General features: G+C 54.7%; 10 protein-coding genes across 11 annotated transcripts; 3 read left to right on the top strand and 7 right to left on the bottom strand.

Moving 5' to 3' along the window:
* Window positions 1-180: 180 nt before the first annotated feature.
* Window positions 181-1,159, top strand: H310_00976 (hypothetical protein; the record flags this gene model as incomplete). The annotated part of the gene is made up of 6 exons (XM_008863965.1): window positions 181-234; window positions 281-331; window positions 380-423; window positions 473-516; window positions 566-1,038; window positions 1,100-1,159. 6 exons carry the CDS (start codon window positions 181-183, stop codon window positions 1,157-1,159), a joined length of 726 nt encoding a protein of 241 aa, XP_008862187.1.
* Window positions 1,160-2,032: 873 nt separating this feature from the next.
* Window positions 2,033-2,968, bottom strand: H310_00975 (hypothetical protein; the record flags this gene model as incomplete). The annotated part of the gene is made up of 4 exons (XM_008863964.1): window positions 2,033-2,106; window positions 2,165-2,323; window positions 2,380-2,713; window positions 2,795-2,968. The coding sequence occupies 4 exons, from the start codon at window positions 2,966-2,968 to the stop codon at window positions 2,033-2,035; spliced, it is 741 nt and encodes a 246-aa protein (XP_008862186.1).
* Window positions 2,969-3,412: 444 nt separating this feature from the next.
* H310_00974 (hypothetical protein) lies at window positions 3,413-5,029 on the top strand (the record flags this gene model as incomplete). The annotated part of the gene is made up of 8 exons (XM_008863963.1): window positions 3,413-3,675; window positions 3,729-3,848; window positions 3,893-4,046; window positions 4,110-4,243; window positions 4,302-4,440; window positions 4,494-4,592; window positions 4,641-4,855; window positions 4,911-5,029. Coding segments are annotated over 8 exons (1,242 nt in total), but the record flags the coding sequence as incomplete, so codon positions are not given.
* Window positions 5,030-5,172: 143 nt separating this feature from the next.
* H310_00973 (hypothetical protein) lies at window positions 5,173-6,033 on the bottom strand (the record flags this gene model as incomplete). Its single annotated transcript, XM_008863962.1, has 1 exon — window positions 5,173-6,033. A coding segment is annotated over one exon (803 nt), but the record flags the coding sequence as incomplete, so codon positions are not given.
* A 641-nt stretch (window positions 6,034-6,674) lies between these two features.
* Window positions 6,675-7,578, bottom strand: H310_00972 (hypothetical protein). Its single transcript, XM_008863961.1, has one exon. It carries the CDS (start codon window positions 7,487-7,489, stop codon window positions 6,698-6,700), a length of 792 nt encoding a protein of 263 aa, XP_008862183.1. The 5' UTR covers window positions 7,490-7,578; the 3' UTR covers window positions 6,675-6,697.
* On the bottom strand, window positions 7,568-8,812 carry H310_00971 (hypothetical protein). Its single transcript, XM_008863960.1, has one exon. The coding sequence runs from the start codon at window positions 8,741-8,743 to the stop codon at window positions 7,772-7,774; it is 972 nt and encodes a 323-aa protein (XP_008862182.1). The 5' UTR covers window positions 8,744-8,812; the 3' UTR covers window positions 7,568-7,771.
* A 722-nt stretch (window positions 8,813-9,534) lies between these two features.
* Window positions 9,535-11,756, bottom strand: H310_00969. 2 transcript variants are annotated; one of them, XM_008863957.1, is made up of 4 exons: window positions 11,280-11,756; window positions 11,110-11,230; window positions 10,623-11,061; window positions 10,199-10,570 (listed from the first exon to the last, which is right to left on the bottom strand). In XM_008863957.1, the coding sequence occupies exons 1-4, from the start codon at window positions 11,738-11,740 to the stop codon at window positions 10,365-10,367; spliced, it is 1,227 nt and encodes a 408-aa protein (XP_008862179.1). In that variant the 5' UTR covers window positions 11,741-11,756; the 3' UTR covers window positions 10,199-10,364. The 2 variants fall into 2 exon arrangements, with proteins under 2 accessions (XP_008862180.1, XP_008862179.1); XM_008863958.1 differs by having other exon boundaries at window positions 9,535-11,061.
* H310_00970 (hypothetical protein) lies at window positions 9,577-10,329 on the top strand (the record flags this gene model as incomplete). Its single annotated transcript, XM_008863959.1, has 2 exons — window positions 9,577-9,889; window positions 10,169-10,329. The coding sequence occupies 2 exons, from the start codon at window positions 9,577-9,579 to the stop codon at window positions 10,327-10,329; spliced, it is 474 nt and encodes a 157-aa protein (XP_008862181.1).
* A 156-nt stretch (window positions 11,757-11,912) lies between the features above and the next one.
* On the bottom strand, window positions 11,913-14,282 carry H310_00968 (hypothetical protein; the record flags this gene model as incomplete). Its single annotated transcript, XM_008863956.1, has 4 exons — window positions 11,913-12,032; window positions 12,088-12,814; window positions 12,864-12,927; window positions 12,983-14,282. The coding sequence occupies 4 exons, from the start codon at window positions 14,280-14,282 to the stop codon at window positions 11,913-11,915; spliced, it is 2,211 nt and encodes a 736-aa protein (XP_008862178.1).
* Window positions 14,283-15,544: 1,262 nt separating this feature from the next.
* On the bottom strand, window positions 15,545-18,265 carry H310_00967 (hypothetical protein). The gene is made up of 8 exons (XM_008863955.1): window positions 16,866-18,265; window positions 16,748-16,811; window positions 16,557-16,690; window positions 16,263-16,509; window positions 16,076-16,211; window positions 15,840-16,028; window positions 15,727-15,783; window positions 15,545-15,666 (listed from the first exon to the last, which is right to left on the bottom strand). The coding sequence occupies exons 1-8, from the start codon at window positions 18,145-18,147 to the stop codon at window positions 15,568-15,570; spliced, it is 2,208 nt and encodes a 735-aa protein (XP_008862177.1). The 5' UTR covers window positions 18,148-18,265; the 3' UTR covers window positions 15,545-15,567.
* Window positions 18,266-18,568: the final 303 nt, after the last annotated feature.

Here is an 18,568-nt window from a genome sequence, read left to right as displayed (position 1 = left end):
AGGAAATACACATGTCTCCTACCGCCTACCGCAATTTATTTGTTAGTGACTATGAACTGTAAATAGTGTACACAGCTTCGAAAAAAAAGTCTTGAACAAGTTTTTTTTATAATCTTTGCCTTGTATGTGCGTTGTAACTGCAAACCGTTGTCGGCGCTCCCCGCGTGCGTCATTTGTACCATGGACAGCTTCCTGGCGCTCGATCTGAGTGAAGCAACTCCAAGCGCCATCTTGGTATGACTTGTTTATCACGTAGAGAAAGGTGATGAAGTGGACCTAGCAACATGCTAACACATTTGTTGGCATCGACGCAACTGGAGACGCGACACTGGTACTGCTCTGCACACATCGGCAATGCCCCTCTGACCAACTTGTCCAGGATCATAGCAGTGAATTGCTCGTGATGGGGCAAAAGTTAATGCTGTAAGACATATCAAGCTGCGTTGGTGCGTCCATTCACTGGACAAAGCAGATGGCTGCTCAACGACAGAGCCCATTTGCGGCAATGCAATAAACGTACTTGGACAATCCACCCCATCACAGTCGCCCTGACTTCGGTCAGTAGGACTCAAGAATGAGCTAGACCATGCTGTCGCTGCAGCAGGCATGGTGAATGTAAAGATCGTCAAGTCGCAAAGCCCTCCGAAAGCTGCCCAAGATAAGTCAGTCAATTCTGACGTGGACGAGAGAGCACCTGTCCATCCCCTCCCATCCATTCCCCGTCAAGTTCTACATGCGACAACTACCCCTCCCATTGTTTCGACCCAACCCCGAACAGATTCAAGCCCACGGCGACATCACATGGAGCTGGATCAGTCGTCTGGAATCGGTTCCGTCGACTTGCTTCCCCCGAGTATCCCAGTCGTATACTTGGCCACAAGTACCGAAACGAGCTGCTTGGCACCATTCACCTCCCCCGACTCAGCCTCCAACCCGACGAATCCTGCCGAGAAAGCAAATTCCATCCCTGAGGGCAAGAGCCAGCCCAACATGAACACAGCGCGTCTCCACTTGCAAACTCTCGTCCGGGGGCATTTGGTCAGAAGCAAACTTGTCACTCATTGTCAAAATATCAACTGCCGTCTCGCTGCTCTTGTAGGCCCGCAAACAATTCCGCGCGATGCTCGAAAATATCTTGCTGGCCGACGACATCACCTAGCCAAATCGAGGCGGTCGATCCATGCGAACTTCCAAGAACCGTCCTTTAAACTCCGTGTTGTGCAGACGCGCTAAGGACCAGTAAGTCGAGACCATCACGTTGAATATGCATGGCAACGTACCAATGGCGGTCTGGGCGTCGGAAATTGACGAACAGTGCACCAATGCATATCCCTTGGGGCGACCGTCGGGGGCCGAAGGTAGCTCAACGTGGTCGATGCTGGCCACGGACCGCAGCAAGTCCTTCATGTCTTGCCAAGACGCATCGAATGGAACCTGTGCCGACCACAATTTGCATGAGGGCCACTATTAGCAAATCTGCGTACATTTCCCACAAACAACTTGGACGTGGGCACAACGGGAGGAGGCGCTTGCGACGACGATGATGCGGTCGGATATGACGATCGAGAATCGAAGCTGCGACCGGAGTGAGGCGGGTCGTAGGCAGACGACCGCCCACTACCACTTGGAGGTGGGTTGTATGGCGCATGGCCTCCTCGGGATGGAGACGGGTCGTAGGGATCGTAGGCGTCGGGCAATGGGTTGCTATCGAAGTGCTGAGGTGGTGGCATTTGGTTAGGAACGTCGTAAGCGTCGTAGCCGTGAGGGGCCGGATTGGTGTCGTAGCGTTGCCCAGATGGCAATAGAGGGGCGCTAAATTGGTCGTGGCTTCGCGACGGACCTGAATCATATCCTCTTGGAGGACCGGCGTCAAACCCCCTTGGAGGGCCGACATCAAATCCCCTGGAAGGACCCGAGTCGTAGCCCCTGTTAGGTCCAGAGTCCATTGCCCTCGATGGACCAGATTCGTATCCCCTAGGGGGGGCTGCATCAAAGCCTCGAGTCGGCGGGGCGTCGTAGCCCCTCGGCGGAGCTATATCAAAGCCACGGCCAGGAGGTGGGCCATCGAAGCCACGGCCAGGAGGTGGGCCATCGAAGCGAGGACCCCTGTCGCGCGACGGAGGAGGTCCACGATTGAACCCCGACGGAGGGGGACGGGTCCCACCAGGCCGACGCATAGATTCCCTGTCTTCCCGAATGAAAACCTTGCGGTCTCCAAATTGCGTATCGTTGAACATGCGAATTGCACGTTCGGCCGCTTCTGGGCAGTCGAATTCCACCAAACCGCATCCTTTGGACCGCCCCGTCGACGGATCTTCCAAGACTACAACCCAGTCCCAACAATGCGATAAGGCATGGATTCACTCCCGGGTTGTTTACCATCGGCATGGAGAACGTTGCCTGCTTGCTTCATAAAGTCCTTGAGCTCTTGCCACTTGACGCTCCACGATAGATTGCTCACATACACCCGCGAAGTCGTGACAGGTCCAGCCAGCCCTCCTCCAGAGTAGGGTGGAGGCCCACCGCCTTGCGAATGAGGGTACCCCCCTCCAACGCCGCTGAATGAAGACGATGCAAACGGCGGCAGTCCCATCGCACCTTCCTCCCGGTCTTCCCGCACAAAGATTTTGCGTCCCATGAGCTCCGTATCCGTCAACGTCCGAATGGCCTCTCTCGCCATCTCCACCGTGCGGTAGGTGACCAAGCCGCATCCCTGCCACACAGCGAAAACGTCACACGACACGATATGAGATGACAAACGAGTCGAGATGGGAGGTATCGAGATGGGAGATACCTTGGATCGACCACTCGGTTCCATCAAGACGTCGCACTGATCCACTTCCCCAGCTCGTCGCATATGATCCTTCAAATGCATCCACTTGACTTCCCACGACAAGTTCCCCACATACACGCGGCGACCGCTTTCCCGCGGGAGCCCGGCCGACCTATCTACAGCCATTGGAGCCATTGCGTTGGGTTGATATCGTCCATCGTCAGGTTGATATCGTCCCCCGTCGTCGTGATGTTGGGGCCAACCTCCGTTTGATGATGTTCGCGGGCTCTCATGATACGGCGCTGCGGAAGCCATGTGCTGGGCTCTATGCTTTGGATACTGTCTAACCTTCCCACCGCCACCATGAACATCGCGGTCACCACGGTCACCACTTCGAACACCAAAGCCACGGTTCACGTCGTCCATCTCAATCCCCCGCGCCTGCTGCTGCTGCGGCCGAGGAGACCCCACCATCCCCTGCGTCTTGGTCGAGCGATTGGGTTTTTCGTGGCGCTTAACAACCGCTGTTTGTTCTAGAGTCCGGATAAAATTGTGATGTTTGATTGGTCAATAAGTGACCATAATTGACCAATCCAACGACCCACTTGTGTCCAGGCAAGCCGCGATCGCCCGACAATCATGGCCGACGCCGACCAGCACGCAGCGATGGATGAGATGTGGAATGCAATTGACAAAACGAACCAAGGCTTCTTGAACAAGGACGAAGCCAAGCTATTCATTGATACTACACTGCGAGAGCTGGGCATCCCTGGAAACTTGACCGACGACGGTCTCGTCACCATCTTAAATGAAGTCGACAACGACGGCAGCGGCCGCTTCTCCAAGACACAACTCATCGAGTTCTTCAGTAACTTCATGTACTTCTTCGCGGACGCGTCGATGTAACGGCGTCCGTTTTATTCGATGTGTTTGTGTTCCACATGCCTCCACCAAGTGCTGCCGCGGTCCAGATCGTCGCGTTCTCCTTCGTGCCGTCCCAAGTAACTCTTTGCAAAGGCGGATCCGTCACGTGGACGCATGCGAACCCGCTAGCACAGCTGCATACCATCAACAGGTGCCTATACTCCGCCACAGCTTCCATGAAACAACACGTGGTAGCGAGAATGGGGAGGTCGAGTCGCCGCAACTGCAATACGGTCAACAGTTCTCCCAGACATTCCCAACTCCTGGAACTTACCGGTGTTATTGCCATGTCCATTCGTTCATGACAACCGTCGTCACTGTGGTGGACGTCGCCCATGAAATATCCCAGGTGAGCGAGCCATCCATGGATTGAGTGCATTGCTCAAAAGCGTCGATGCTCCAACACTGGCAGGAGCTTGCCAAGGAAGCACATGACGAAAGCGTGAGCTTGTCGAGGTCGGCAGCGCGCGATGCCCACCGCATGTCGACGCACGACGCGTTTGTTCATGCCGCATCACTCGACCAAACCACCGTCGTGCAGCGCTGGTAACACTCGGCAATTCAGGCACCAAGGCAACGTCGCTAACACAACACTGTAAGTTAGGATCGACAAAGGCCATGATATCAATCACGCAGACTCGGACGGCCAGCGTGCATTGTGCGTGGCTGCCCAGAACCAATGCATGGACACGATGGCTTTGCTGGTCAAACATGGCGCCAACATTCACGCCAAGCAAAAGGGGGTCTGGTCAGCCCGATCAAAGGAAATTGCTCAAGTGGTGGTGCATGCGAGTAGGGCCAAACAGCACTTCATGCAGCGTGCACGTGGGGAAGGCGGCGGGCGGTCCAAATGCTGCTGCGGCTAGGGTCGGAGGTAGACGCTAGCGACGACAACGTACGGGCTCGTTATGGCAGGAGCTTGGAGGGTCACGTGGAGGAGTAGGGTCAAGTCCCCTTGCACTGCGCATGCCAGCATGGTGACCCCGCGTTGGTGAAACTACTGTTGGAGTACAAAGCAGACCCATACATTGAGGACGAAGTGCTATATCCACTGGACGAAACGCGTGCCACTGACGACGTCAACGTTGTAGCACCATCGAATCCCCAAGGACGTTGCAAGCGACTGGAAGCGGTTGGATGCGCTGCACGAACTGGACGGTGGGTGAAACTAGGCTCTCAAAAATGCCAAGAACTGAACCGTGTCCATGCTTAGAGTATTGCTCCACGACCTTCCGTGTGTACATGGAAGAGCTCTTGAATTTCACGCTGGACGAGCTCCACCTCGAACTTCCAACAGGCATCGAGAAGGCAATCTTCGACTTCTTGGCATAACGACGAGCATCAACAGTCTCGCTCGATCGCTCGCGAATTAGAGCCGAGAGCATCGACATGGGCGCTCGTGTATGGTCTGGCCCGTTGGCGGGTCGACGGAGGGTTTGATAACGGACAGAGGTTGAGATTGCTTCAAGTGTTTTCTCGATTACGTTGGCGAATTTTACTGGTACAGGCCTGCGATGCTACGAATTGACAGCGCTACGCCTTTTGCTGGAGTGGTTTTACGCCGGTGATTCTCAGGTCTTGCAATCGCCAGTCCAGGTCCCCGCCAGCATCCGATCGAAATGTAGCAAACACAAAGAGCTTACCGGTGGCATCGGTCGCTGCATCGACCGGTGTTCCGCCACCCGGGGTAGCCGTGGATGCTTGATCATCTTGCTTTGGTCCTTCCACAGTCACGCCGCTGGCACTGTCGGCAGCATCTGACGCAGCAACGATGCGTTGTTCCAACTCGACCGTGTTGCCTTCCTTTTCGTATGGTTCATTCTTGTACGGGAGATTGCACGCCACCGTCAATGCGACGTATTCGGAATTGTCGTCAACGTCTACGTTGAACTCACCATCGACGATGGCAAGCTCGTGGATTGGTCCTGGAGTGACCAAGCCCTCGTTCTTCTTGGCTATGTTGGCACAAAATGCAATCAACTTTGGATGGAGACGACTCGTGCACGTGTCCTGCAAGTATGTGTCGGCGGTGACGGCTTCGTCCGACTGATTCACTGCAAAGTCGACCATCGCAGGGCTAAATACGTGAGCCAACGTGTGTTGCAGCGCATGCTTCGCCCCTGATTGAAAGTCGCGCAGGTCGATTGGTGTGTCTGGCACACAAGCTGTGGTGAGAATACACATCGCCCGGCTTGTGTTTTTGGGTCGAATGACGCCGTCAAGCATAAGTTGGTCCACCGCGGGGACAGAGAACTTCTCAGCGAGTCGAGCATGCACGTTGCTTACGCGCGTAAAGCCGCCCGTGAACACGATGTTGTACAGCTGCCGCAGCATTCCAGAATTCAAGTGGAGTGTAGTGACACACCGGATACGTCCGGATAATGATGGTTTCGGCCAATCAGGAGCCATGATGTTTCATTGCATTGGTTGCGAAATTATTGACAGTGAGGAAAGACAAGTAGCCAATTAATTAAATTGCAGCAAAATTGAAGGCAGGACCGTTCATAATGATACGATTGAATGTCACATTCACGCTGGACCTGGCTCCTCGCCCAAGAGGCAGATTCGCGAGAGACGACGTCGAATCGGCAGTCCAAGAGGTCCTGGATGGAGCAAAGATGTTGAGGTTTTGCATCGTGCAGCGTACATTGGTTGGTTGCGGTCATACTCTCCCAACCACAATGTTTTGCAAAATGGAAGGGGATAAATTCGGTTGAGCAACCTTCGAAAGTAAATAATCTTCTCAAACTGCATAATCTACGTTTGACATTGAATACCAGATTCTCACAAAACCTAAGCAGTGCATTATACTTTGTTTAGCTAGTTGTTTCTTCATACAATGTCACACAGAAATCAATGTGATTGGGTGCATGAAAAATCATATTTTATCATATCATGATTCACATGAAATTCGATACCACTGTTGTATCGTCCGTTACGGGGCACAATTCATACAGCTGAGATTTGGATTTTTCAGGCTGGTGTCACCCACCGTTCCTCTCAAAAGTAGCGCTTTACGTTATGCCTTGGGCAAAGATGATGGCGAGCGCAGCCGTCGTCGGCGCTGTGTCGCTGTTCATGATACGGGCGTCCAGAAGAGCATCTGCTAAAAAGCACGAGAAGAAAATATCCTTGCGCGAGCTCAATGCACAACCAAAGTGGGTGTCTCTTTGTGGTATCGTGTTCTCCATTGACGAAGAAGGACTCCTTGGTCATGATGGCGTGTACGGCCCCATTGGTGGCCATGATGCCACGGTCGCTTTCAGTGGATGTCTGTGCAGTGGACAAACGAATGCTGATGCAGATCTTGCCTCGTTGTCCCTTGACTCCGACATCGAAGGGCCTTTCACAGATACAGAGCGTTCGGTGCTCCATTCTTGGCTGACAATCTTCGTGTCCAAGTTTCCAATTGTGGGTCAATTGTCCGACCTGTATCGTGAGCCACGGTGGGACTTGCTTCGGTGCGAGGTTCTGAATTCGTCGACTGAACATGCCGCAACATCGCCAACCTGTCCGTTGGGCTTTGGCACACGGAAACGACGATCCGTGCGCTCCCAACGCCCCAGCTCCCCGCAAGTTTGCAATCGCTGGATCGTCTTCAGCGGCCAACGCTATGACGTGTCGAATTCGAGCACCTTTGCCCCTGACTCTCCTTTCGCTGCCTACGTCGGCCATGACATAACCTATGCCCTGGCCATCGGGTCGCATGACCATCGCCACTTTGACGTGGCCTTGAGCGACAATAATCCCCTTACGTTCGCACAGCAAAAGACGCTGGCGCAGTACCATCATGCATTCCAAACGACGTTGCCCGTCGTTGACACGTAGTTATAAACACCCCAACCGATAGAAACGATCGCACGAAAATGTGTCGAATATGCATCCTAGAATGGGGCGACCCATCCAGTGGGCAAACCATTCGCTCGACTGCGAGTAGTATATGCACCTCTGCTGCACTGTTTCCAACCTTTGTCATGCATGGGGGTACAAGTTGGAATGGCCATGGCGGGTCCATGTCCACTTTAGATGCGCAACCGACGACTAAACATTTGTTTCGACGATCGATTGGTAGGTTCATTCGGCTTGGAAGGTGTGGATCCATTTCAGGATCGCTGCGTTCACGTCAGGGTTTCCCTCGTTACTGCCCATGCTGTGGTACAGTTCCTTGAAATTCAGGATATCCTTCTTCGCGCACGTGAGGCCAAGAAAAAAGTTGTGCATGTCCACCGTCGGCTTCCGACCGTCGAGCGTCCCGTTCAAGATCAGCAACGGAACGTGCAACGAGTGCTTTGCGAAATTGAGTTCCTTGAATGCTTCGTCTGTCGGGTCGGACGCTTCACTCTTGTTCTCGTCCTCGGTGAAGGTTTGCTCGGTCGTGTCGGTGAAGTCGTTGCCCCCTTGACTTTTGGACCGCGGCAAGTACTTGTCTCGCAACGAGGCAAACGTGGGCCGCAACGTGGGCACGAATGAGCGCCACTGGCTTGTGATGGTTGTTGTGATGGACGTCAGGATGCTCATGGGCGGAATCATGTCGGGCGCCGTGACAATGATGCCTTTCCAAGGAAAGTCGGACAGGATGCCAGTGTGTGCCGCCATCAGTCCTCCGTAGTACGCTCCGCACAAGAAATAGTTGATTTGATGGTCGCCAATACGCTGCGCCACACCGAGTGCAAACTGGTGCACATCTTCTACGTACTGCGTGATCCCGCATGCGCCAGGTGCCGGGAACAACGATACGTTGGATGCTTGCTTTTGAAAGTTTACTTCCGGGTTCGGGTGCTTGTACATGGTCGTGGATTCTGACGCGCCTGCCACCGCCTTCATCGCCAACGGACTTTGCTCCAACGCAAACACCGCAATCTGCTGCGCTGCCAAGTACTTGAACAACCCCTCATACCTCTGGCAGCTTTCATCGAGACCAGGTAGGAACACTACGACTGCCAAGGGATCCTTTGGGACGTAAGAGCAGCTGTGAAGGTGCTGCTGCCGCGCATTTGTGACCACTGCCTTGCCCTGAGAGTAGCTGACGTTCCGTTGCTGGACCATGCTTGAGTTCGTCGAGATTGGTTAAGAGCAGTGCGCTACCACCTTGCCCGGCGGCTCATTCGTTCACCCACTGGAACGATTGACATTTGGGAATATTCCATATATCAAGTCATGTTCAAATCAATTCCCCAAGTGCCACGAATTAATTGACGTTCGGTCCTCTCGTGAATATATTACTATGATGTGAATTCATTTATAAAAAATCTGACGGACGAAAGAAGTCAGTTTGATGCAGAATATGAAATGGTTGAATTATCTGGGTTATGGTACTATTCTAAGCCAATTGCGCGTCGTGCGATGTCGCCATCGGCTGGCTCCTGCGTCCACCACGTCGTTCGCGAGATCTGCGGTTGACATTCGGAGAGCATCTCGTTCTCCCCCCTCAGCAGACCACTTGCGACTCCTGGTTGCAGTGCTTCCTCCCATTCCAATTCGGTCTGGTGCGGCTGCCCTGATGCGCAGACTGTTCGGTGGATGGACGATAATCCAGGCGTCCCATGAGAACTAAATGAACCAATGAGATGCTCATGCATTGCCCGCTAGTGTATCCAGCGACTGGCCGGTGCATCGGCAGCGCGGGTTCGTGCGGCGGGATCGATGTGCTCGGACCCATTCTGGAACCATATTCGCCGTGGATACACTCCTGCATGGCCCAAGCGCTTGGATCTTCGGCCGCGATTCTATCGTTCCAGCTGGTTCTGTTGGATAACTTTCGCTCAATATATCTACATGTTCTTGGTTGCCCAGTTTTTTGGAGCGAATACAGATATGTTGACTAACGGTATCCAATTCCCGCGCAACCTTTCCACGCTAAACAGCGCGGACGGGCCGCGATGGACGATGCACATGAAATCGACAGCTACGCAACAGATCACCATCAGTGCTTGAGCAGTTATGACGCCGCATGGCAAGATCTGGAATGCAGCTTGTTGTCCAATTGCAGATCAGTGTCCCGGTCCCTCGTGTCGACGGAGCGAAGCTCCGTCATTGACCGTGTGACGACTCTCTGGTCCAAGTATGCCGTGGCGCTCAACGACATCGAGCATATTCATATCGAAACACATAAGATCGTTCGATGCGACGATGCACCAGGTCGATCCACGGTTGTGTACTCGCTCGACGTGTACCTGACAGGGTCGGACATTGGTCACAATGCATCGAGACAACCGCATTTCCAAGTCCAACATCGATATTCCGACTGTCGGACCTTCCGCTTGGCCCTGCTTGCTTGTATTCTCGATGCCCACCGCCACCAATCCTGTGAATTTTGCTCGTGCATGCTCACCTTTTTCGTGTCACATCCTTTTCCAAAGCGATGGCCAAACGTTTTGGTGCACTTGGTACCTGGGGGGAAAGACCTGCTTGTTCGCTGCAGAAAAACAGGTCTGGTCGCATCCAATTCTCTTCGTCCAACTCGAATCCTAGGACTTCAAAACTGGCTCAATCGACTTCTCTTTGTGACGCGACACCTCATGGCTCGAGGGTCGGCGTCGGTCCGATGCGACGGCTTCAGCTCCATCATGTACACATTGAAGGACTTCCTGCTCGGGATCAACACACGGCAGTCGATTCAACTATCACGATAAAATAGAAACATCCTCGTTGTGGTCTTGGCTGCTATCTACTCGGGAGGTGGTGTTGCGATGGCGGCGTCGAGGATGTTGATGATCGAGTCGTCGTCTTCAAGGCTCATCAAACTCAACTCTTGTGGCAATGACCAGTCGGCAAGCGACATCAAGTCAGGTGTGGCGTCGAGTGCCATGTATGCGAGTGAGTGGTGCTGCGGCAGTGGGTCGCTCTCGTCGACGGCCGACAGCCACGAATGTTCTAGTCCAGACAAGTCAAAACGTCGACAACTGTTGTCGTTCAAGCAGTGTACGTGCGACTTGAGCCAGCAACGCTTTGAGGGAGCATGTGCGGCTGTGAACCATCGGAAGCTCCAACGACTGCTCGTGGCCGCACGTTGGACAAAAGTTCAACAGGGTTCCACGAACGGGAAGCGATTGCAACTTGGAGAGAAGGGTGGCAGCGTCACTGGCCCAGTTCATGACGAACTCCGGGGGTGCGGTGGCAAAAGAAGCCACTAGATCTGGTGAAGACGGTGCACTTGGCAATGGTGAGCTGTACGAAAGACTCATGGACGAATTGGAGGGAGAGGTTGAGGGGGGCGTTGGTTCGTCGCAGACGGGACCACTTGGAATGGGGGACAAGGCGCTGGAATGAAGCTGGCCAACGCCTTGCACAACGATGTCGTCCGACTCCATCGGGTGCGCGTTGTATCGCTTCGAGTCCGTGTACGACACGTAAATGCGAATAATCTAAGTGGGTGGACGAGGTCGAAGTTGATGTATGTGAGTCAAGCCTACCTGGTCGTCCTTGGGGGGGGCGGCGGTGTCCACAGCCAGAATTGCGTGCATCACCGCCACGGTTGGCCCCGATCTGTCATCCGCCGTCCATTGCAATTTGAAATGACCAAACATCCCGTTTCTACGGGGGAGAGCAAAGATCAACAAGACGTCAAGATGTGAGAGTGTACCCGTCTTCGTTCATGAGCCACAAGGTGAACCCTCGGTCATCCAGGGGTAGAAGTTTGCACGGATTGCTCGAGGCCACGAGGCCAAGATGCATGTCGAACTTGAGCGTCGGGTGGTTGTTGCGCCAGTTCCACGTGGTCGGAGGCTGTTGGACGATCACGACATTGGCTTCAATACGCGGCGTTGGTGGGACCACCACCGTCGCGCCGGTAACAGGGCTGAGATCGCCTGCAATCGCTCGTTTCGCTCGCTTTCGCTTGCTTCCGCTGGGCAACGGAGAGTCGCCGGCGTCATCTCCTTCGTCCGAGTCGCCACTGTCGTCCTGGTTTGGATGCGCCGTCTTGGACTTGTCATGTGGCTTGGGCAGATGCGTCAGCTCGTAATTCGCCGGCGACTCATCGATGGACAAGAATGAGAGATGGCGGGGCTTGATAGTGTCCGGTGTGGCGTCCTGCGTGACCATGGGTGGACGGGGATGCACGTTTGCAAGTGCGGTGGAGGGTCAAAAACCATGGCGATCTTTGCCCTAGGACGGACCAATCCGGTCGACGACGGCTAAAAATAGATGTAGAAACCGACACATGCGATCTCTTTCAACACGAAACCGACGACGAAACCACCTTTCCATACACCCCTTAAAACGACGACGCGACAAAGAATCCCCCCGACTTTCGGTGGGGAGGCACCATTTGCATGTGAAATGGCGACTGGGCATTCCTCCACATGGCGGCAGCGGACGGCGACATAAAGTCGTCCTAAATGCACGATTCAATATTCGTGGCAACGAGCGGTTCGGACAACCGGACATACCTCCGTGGTCCACGCACTTGGTCCGCTCGGTCGGGGGACGTCTGGCGGGGCAGGAGACTCCAGATTCGTCCATCCACTGTATCGCGTCTTTCCTGGTGTGTGAAAGAACCTTGACCGGATAAAGTGTGTGAGGCGTTTCCCGTACTCGTTCGGCGGCACAGCACTGACGTTCCCCATGTCTTTGCAGCACACAAGACCGAGAAACCACCGCTGGAGGGTCCATCGCCACGTGTATCGCTGCAGCATGTCGATGATGCCCACGTAATACACGCGGTCTCGAGTCTTGGAGACTGTGGCGTTGGTGGTCGTGTGTTCGTCGCGAACGAATTTCACGCCCAAGAGAACACTGTAGTCCATGATGCTTTGGGTTGCCAGAAACGTAATGTCTTGGATGAGCTGCGACTGCATCTCGGCTTCGTCGCTCTCGTCGACGTGGACAGCTTGGCGTAGTTTCAGAAAGTCGATGTCCATCATGACTTTGGCAATGTATTCTCGGTTCTGGGACCGAGCAATGTACTGTTCGACATGGTGCGACTGAATTGCTTGGCGACGGTCCGTGTTCCCTTTCAAGTCAAACCTGTGGTCCACAGGGCCTTCGTCGAACAGATTATGCATCACGACAAAGTACATGCGGCGAGTGCCCACGGGCAACGAGATCGAGTGGCAGCCAAAGTACCGGCACAAGAACGACTTGGGATGGGTCTGCAAGTATGTGTGATAGCTCGGCCTGCAAAGACGACCCATGAGCTGTCATTGCTGGCGTGGCAACCACGTACAAGATGGACCGGAGTGCTTCGAACTCGTCTTCAGGCACACTCTTGACCATAAATCGTTTGTTGGCTACCCAGGGATGACAGCGTTGGCGCCGCCCCGTAAGCTTTCATGCAATGGTTACCTGTAAAGTAAAACAAGTTGCCGCTTTTGCCCTCTGAACCGTGCTCATTCATATTCCGATCCAGCGCAAACGAGTTGACGTAGTCGGCCTGGCTGATGCCACACATGGACCGAATGTGCTGGAACACTGCAGGCGCACAGTCGCGAAACGTGAGGATGGCGCTGTCCATTTCGCCATGCACGATAACGATCTTGTTCTCGACGACCGTGTAGTCCTCCAAGGTGATGTCGGCGGGGGCTTTCGCGACTGCACTTTGGGCCGACTCGATGATGCCCATCGACGTGTACTTCATGATGCACTGGCGCATCACGTTTGACACGCTCAGATCTTCGCCGCTCAACCGATCATCGTCCTCCGTCGCGCGCTGTGTGTCATCCATGGGCGACGCGCACGGCGAGAGCTGCGCCACGGCCTGAAGCGACGCCACCGTCGTTCGCCGACGCCAGCACAGGACCCACCCGGCTTTGCGCTGAAATAGCATCAGCACAGCCACCACTTGCACCACTTGAGTGATTTGGTGCATGATGTTCACGGGCCACGATCGATAGCCGGTTACCGTTTCGATGTGAACTTCCGCTGCGTACAGGCAAATGTCGACGAGCCCACCGAGACCGAACACGAATAGGTAAGGCATGATCTGCTTGGCCATGCGCCGAGTCGTCGTATGTGCCTGTGTCTCGAGGGTGCGCGACTTTCTCCACGTGACAAAGAGGGCAATCGTGATGTACGCCATGACAACGTACATGGGAAGGATCATCCACATGCGGAGGCTTGTCGTGGGGGTCGCGGATTCGGCGTCTGTGCGAAAGAAGAGGTAAAAGGCGGCGACCCACGCCGATGCAGCTGGCCACGTCACAACATGGTGGAGAATATTGTTAGCTTGGAAGGGCAGGAACGGATTCGACAGCGACGAGATCAAGTCCATCGCGAGCATGAGGTACCAAAACGTGGCTGCGGACGTGAAGTAGAGCATGGCCCAAAACGGAATCGAGACACGGATGGGAAGAACCGATGCTTGCATCAAGGCGGCATGGGCGACGTCAACCAGGGTGAGTGGCACCGGTGGGCTCGCGCCGTCGGAAGGTTCACGGTCCGTGGGAAACGCGATGTTTATTGCTGCTAGATGCATGGCAGATCGCAGGAGAATGCCCATGCCAGACGAAAAGAGGATGAAGATGAGAACTGGTCCAGGGTAAGCTCGTGTGCGGGGATGGTACGTGAAGTGCGCTGTCGAAGCCAAGAGGACGACGACCGCTACGACGACCAGCGTGGCATCCAGCAGCGCAGGAATCTCAACCATGCGAAACAATATCCGCAAATGAGAGTCACGGCTGAGTTCGACCACGTTCGATTTTTGGGCACCAAGAGCAGACGGGCTGACCACAAGTAATCTCCGGACTTGCGGTCGACGAGGCGTTTGTATGCCGAGTGTCCTTTCGCCTGATGGACTATGCGTGCGCGAACCTTCCTCCCGTGACTGTGCTGCTTCTCGAGGGCACCCTTGCGACGTGACTCGACCGGCGCCACTCGCGTAAACGAGCCACACACGAACGCATATTGGACGCATGATGGGCGATTTTTTCGAACGAATACTCTATGGTCAAGGTACGTCGTCGTATGTGGCGCCCACCACCACGTCTCCTTGCCGATGCACGGATTCTTCTTGCTGGCATGGCATGTGGCGAAGGCACGACGTCGTTCGATGGCTGGTACGGAACTGAGTGCGGCAAAGTTCTGGACCAGGTTCAACTTGAACCAAGGCCGAGTGGAGCTCGATCACAGTTCCATCATCGACATAGGATGCCAGGATAGAATCGAGTCGACTGTCGGCACACTCGCGCCGGTGGCACGACGAGGGGAGTGGCTGGCATACTATTTACTGGGACGAACGGTAGACGTCCAGAGCCTCGCTCGTGTTGGCGGGATGCGCCGCGTCCACACGACCTTTGTTGGAGAAGTACATTCTTGGGTATCATTGCACATGCCGACAACATGCTCGAATGGACAAGTTGCCTGTTTCCTCGCCTGCCATATTCCCACGATCCGACGAAGATGCCATATGCACGCTTCTGCGCATCCCAGTGCAAGTTGCCGACGTTCCAGATCTCGTCGAGGCAGAAAATCCTTCGATCGACGCTCGGACCCTCGCGGTGGCTCCAGCATCGCACACGTGGTATTCTGTAGCATGCACCTGTCGATCTTCCTCGTCGGGACGTGTACTCAAGAATGTTGGAGGGGCGCTACGCCCTCTTCGTTCACGATCAGCCCGTCGGAGACAGGTAGCAGCTTCCGAGTTATGGTCAACGAAGACGGCACTGGATAAGTCTGGGGCGCGCCCCTCCGTTCGTCTCGGTCCACTCTTCGAGACAACTTCAACTTGCGATCTTGGTTCGACCGTCATATTTATAGGTGCTGAACTGGAGCGATTCTCAGCCACGAATTCCCGAAGCCCATGGACAGGATGGACGTGCGAGGGGGATGCGCCGAAGCCCTTGCATCCGTCTACCGACTGAACGTGCCGACCACTCCCAGCATTGTCTCTCGCAACAATGCCTTTCGGATGGACGGATCTAGATTTATATATTTCAAGACGTTTCCTGCAAGAGAACACAATCGTGGATGTCGATGATATCGTCCGAGAGGTTCGAGGCAAACCACAAGTCTGGGGTTGCCCCTGACTCGCCCTACGTTCTCGGTCGGTTCAGCACATTCGAGCATCGAAGGGGGGAGCGCTCGCTGCACACCTCTGTTTTGAACTGCAGATATCCACTGGGCCGACGGCTCAGCCTCCCATCTGCCCCCTACCACAAAGCCCCTGTTCAGCCCCATTTACACACTCGATTGTGCTTCCCCCAACCTCGGCGAATGTCAGGCCGCTGGGTTGAGTGCTGTTCGTGAACAACGACGACCTGCTCTCGCGCCGTGCTTGGTTGAACATACTGTGCCAGATGAACCGAATCAAGCGGTCGCCGTACTGGGTGGGTGGCACTGCGCTCACTTCGGTCATGTCTTTGCATAGAAAAGTCCCAAGGAACCACCGCTGGACCTACACAAGCCTCGAGCTGCCCGACGATGTGGAGTTGCGGTGCTTACAGTCCACCGCCAATTGTACCGCTGGAGCATGTCAATGATTCCAATATCGTACATCGTCATGCCGTCCTTGGAAGGCACGGCCGCGCCATTGCGGAGGACGCACGGCTGGTCCACATACCGGACGCCGACAAGTATACTTGGTCCCCATGATACCAACGCTCCAAACCGCAATTCCAATCGATCGTACCTGTAGTCCATGATGTGCAGGCCCGCCAGGAACTGAATGTCGCGCTTGAGCTGCGTCTTGACGGCCGTCGAATCCGCGTCCGACACCGAAATGCACTGATGGATGCGGGAAAAGTCAATGTCCATCATGAGCTTGGCGATCTTTTGTCGCATGACGGCGGCGCGCATCTTGGCTTCAACGTCCCAGCTCGGGATGGCTTGCCGTCGGTCTGTGTTGCCTTTCAGGTCGTACCGTTGGTGCGGTGGCCCTACCCAACGACTTTACATTCGTTCTACCCACCGTCCAGTGCGACACCTTCGATGAAGAGGTTCTGCATCACGACAAAGTACATGCGGCGAGTGCCCACGGGCAGCGTGATCGAATGGCATCCAAAGTACCGGCACAGGTGCGACGATGGATTCTGAACGAGGTACGTGTAGTATTCTGACCTACATGACAAACCACAGAATGAGTCGATCGCGCTCGAGTCGTCGCGCTCGACGTACAGAATCGACCGCAGCGTATCAAACTCTTCCTTTGGGACGCTCTTGACCATAAATTGTCTGTTTGCTGTGGAAATACCATGTCAGGGGTGTCGGTGCTGGCCCACGCAACGAATCGTACCTGTAAAGTAGAAAATGTTGCCGCTCTTGCCCTCCGAGCACACTTCGCGCAGGTTTTCGTCCGAGTCAAACGAGTGCAAGTACGACGCCTGCCCAATGCCGGCCAGCTCGCGCAAGGAATGAAACACGGTCGGGGCGACGTCCTCAAACACCAAAGCATCCGCGACGGTGGCCGCAGTCCCTCCCCAGAAAGTAATCCGCTTTCGCTCAACTGCGGTAAAGTCGGGTGCGGTGGGCGCACGGTCGGAGACAACGGACGGTTCATCGTCGCTAACCTCGCTCGCGGCCGCGGACACGATCCCCATGCGCGTGAGGTCCATCACCATTTTCCGAAGCTCTGCTGCAATGTCGACATTGAAATTCGTGGTCGACTGAACGCGGGGCAGCGGTGGCGCTTCGCTGGGGGACGCTGTTGTACGCAGATAGTCGCTGAAGTTGTCGTCTTGAGGAGAGACGACCGTCGAGAGATCTCCTTCGCTCTGGTTTGGAGGGGCGTTCACAGCTCGGCGCCGACACACGCCCGAATCAAAGTAGAACCGAACAAACAGAACCATCGTGCTCACGATTCCGACCAACTGATCTATGTACGACGAATACCCGGTCGGCTTGCCGTTGTACAAGTCGGCAACAAAAATCCCCATGTGCGCCATGCCCGATGCGCCAAAGACCACCAGATATGGCACGATGAGCTTGGCCATTCGAAGGGTGGTGGCGTGGGTCGTAGTAGTGAGTTGCCTCGACCTGGCTTCAGCCGCATGGAGTGCAAACAAAATGTAGATGAGCGAGCCGTATAGAGGCAGGAGAACGACCATGCGCAAGTGCACTTCGGGCACACTTTTTGGCTGCTGGTACACGGCAATGTCGTACAAGACGCACCAGACGCCGGCCAGCGGCCATGCGAGCATGTGGTGAATGAGGCTGTTGGATTGGAATGGTAGAAATGGATTCGACAGCGACGAAATAAGATCCATGGCCAACATGAGGTACCAGAACGTCGTCGACGATGCAAAATACAGCGTGAACCAGTATAAGATGAGAGTCGTGTTGGTCTCGACCTCGTGGTTGAAGTCGATGGATGTGAATGACGGCGCGGTGGGGGACATGATGTGCGTGCACGCGCGAAAGATCATGCTGAAGGAACTGGACAGAATGAGGCAGACCAGAACGGGACCTGGATGCGCCCGTGCCTTTCGACTCTGAATGAAAAGCGCCATCGTGCCACAGAGAACGACGGTGGTCGTGGTCAATATCAGCACGTGCCACGCTAGCATTGCAGACTGCATGACGTCGCGGCGAAATCAAAAAGTGTTGAGCACGTCACGATCATCGTTCCAGTGCAAATCTCGCCGGCGGCGATGGCGTCGAAATCCAGAACTCGGTCATGCAACCTGCGACGGTTCGATGGCTGGTTCCACACTAATTTCGTGAGGATGTGAAACACTACACAACAACGTCTACGTATCAATTATGCGAGGTATCAGTCGTGGAAAGGTTCATAATTTGATAGAGGTACTACCAAGATCTTGACCGCCACGGTGACCGCCGTGCTGACCTCGCACCCATTCGCCCGATTCGAATGGTATATCTGGCATTGGCTTTTGTTTCTATGTAGTATGGCACGTATGTTGCGATACCTCCTTGCCAGACGCGAATTGAGTGTAAATTGGAAAGGGAGTCGAGAGAGCGACGATGTTTTGAAGCTTG

The sequence above is a fragment of the Aphanomyces invadans genome (genome assembly GCF_000520115.1).
Source record: "Aphanomyces invadans strain NJM9701 unplaced genomic scaffold supercont1.2, whole genome shotgun sequence".
Taxonomy (NCBI): Eukaryota; Oomycota; class Saprolegniomycetes; order Saprolegniales; family Verrucalvaceae; genus Aphanomyces; species Aphanomyces invadans.
This window is presented reverse-complemented; position numbering and strand designations above follow the sequence as displayed.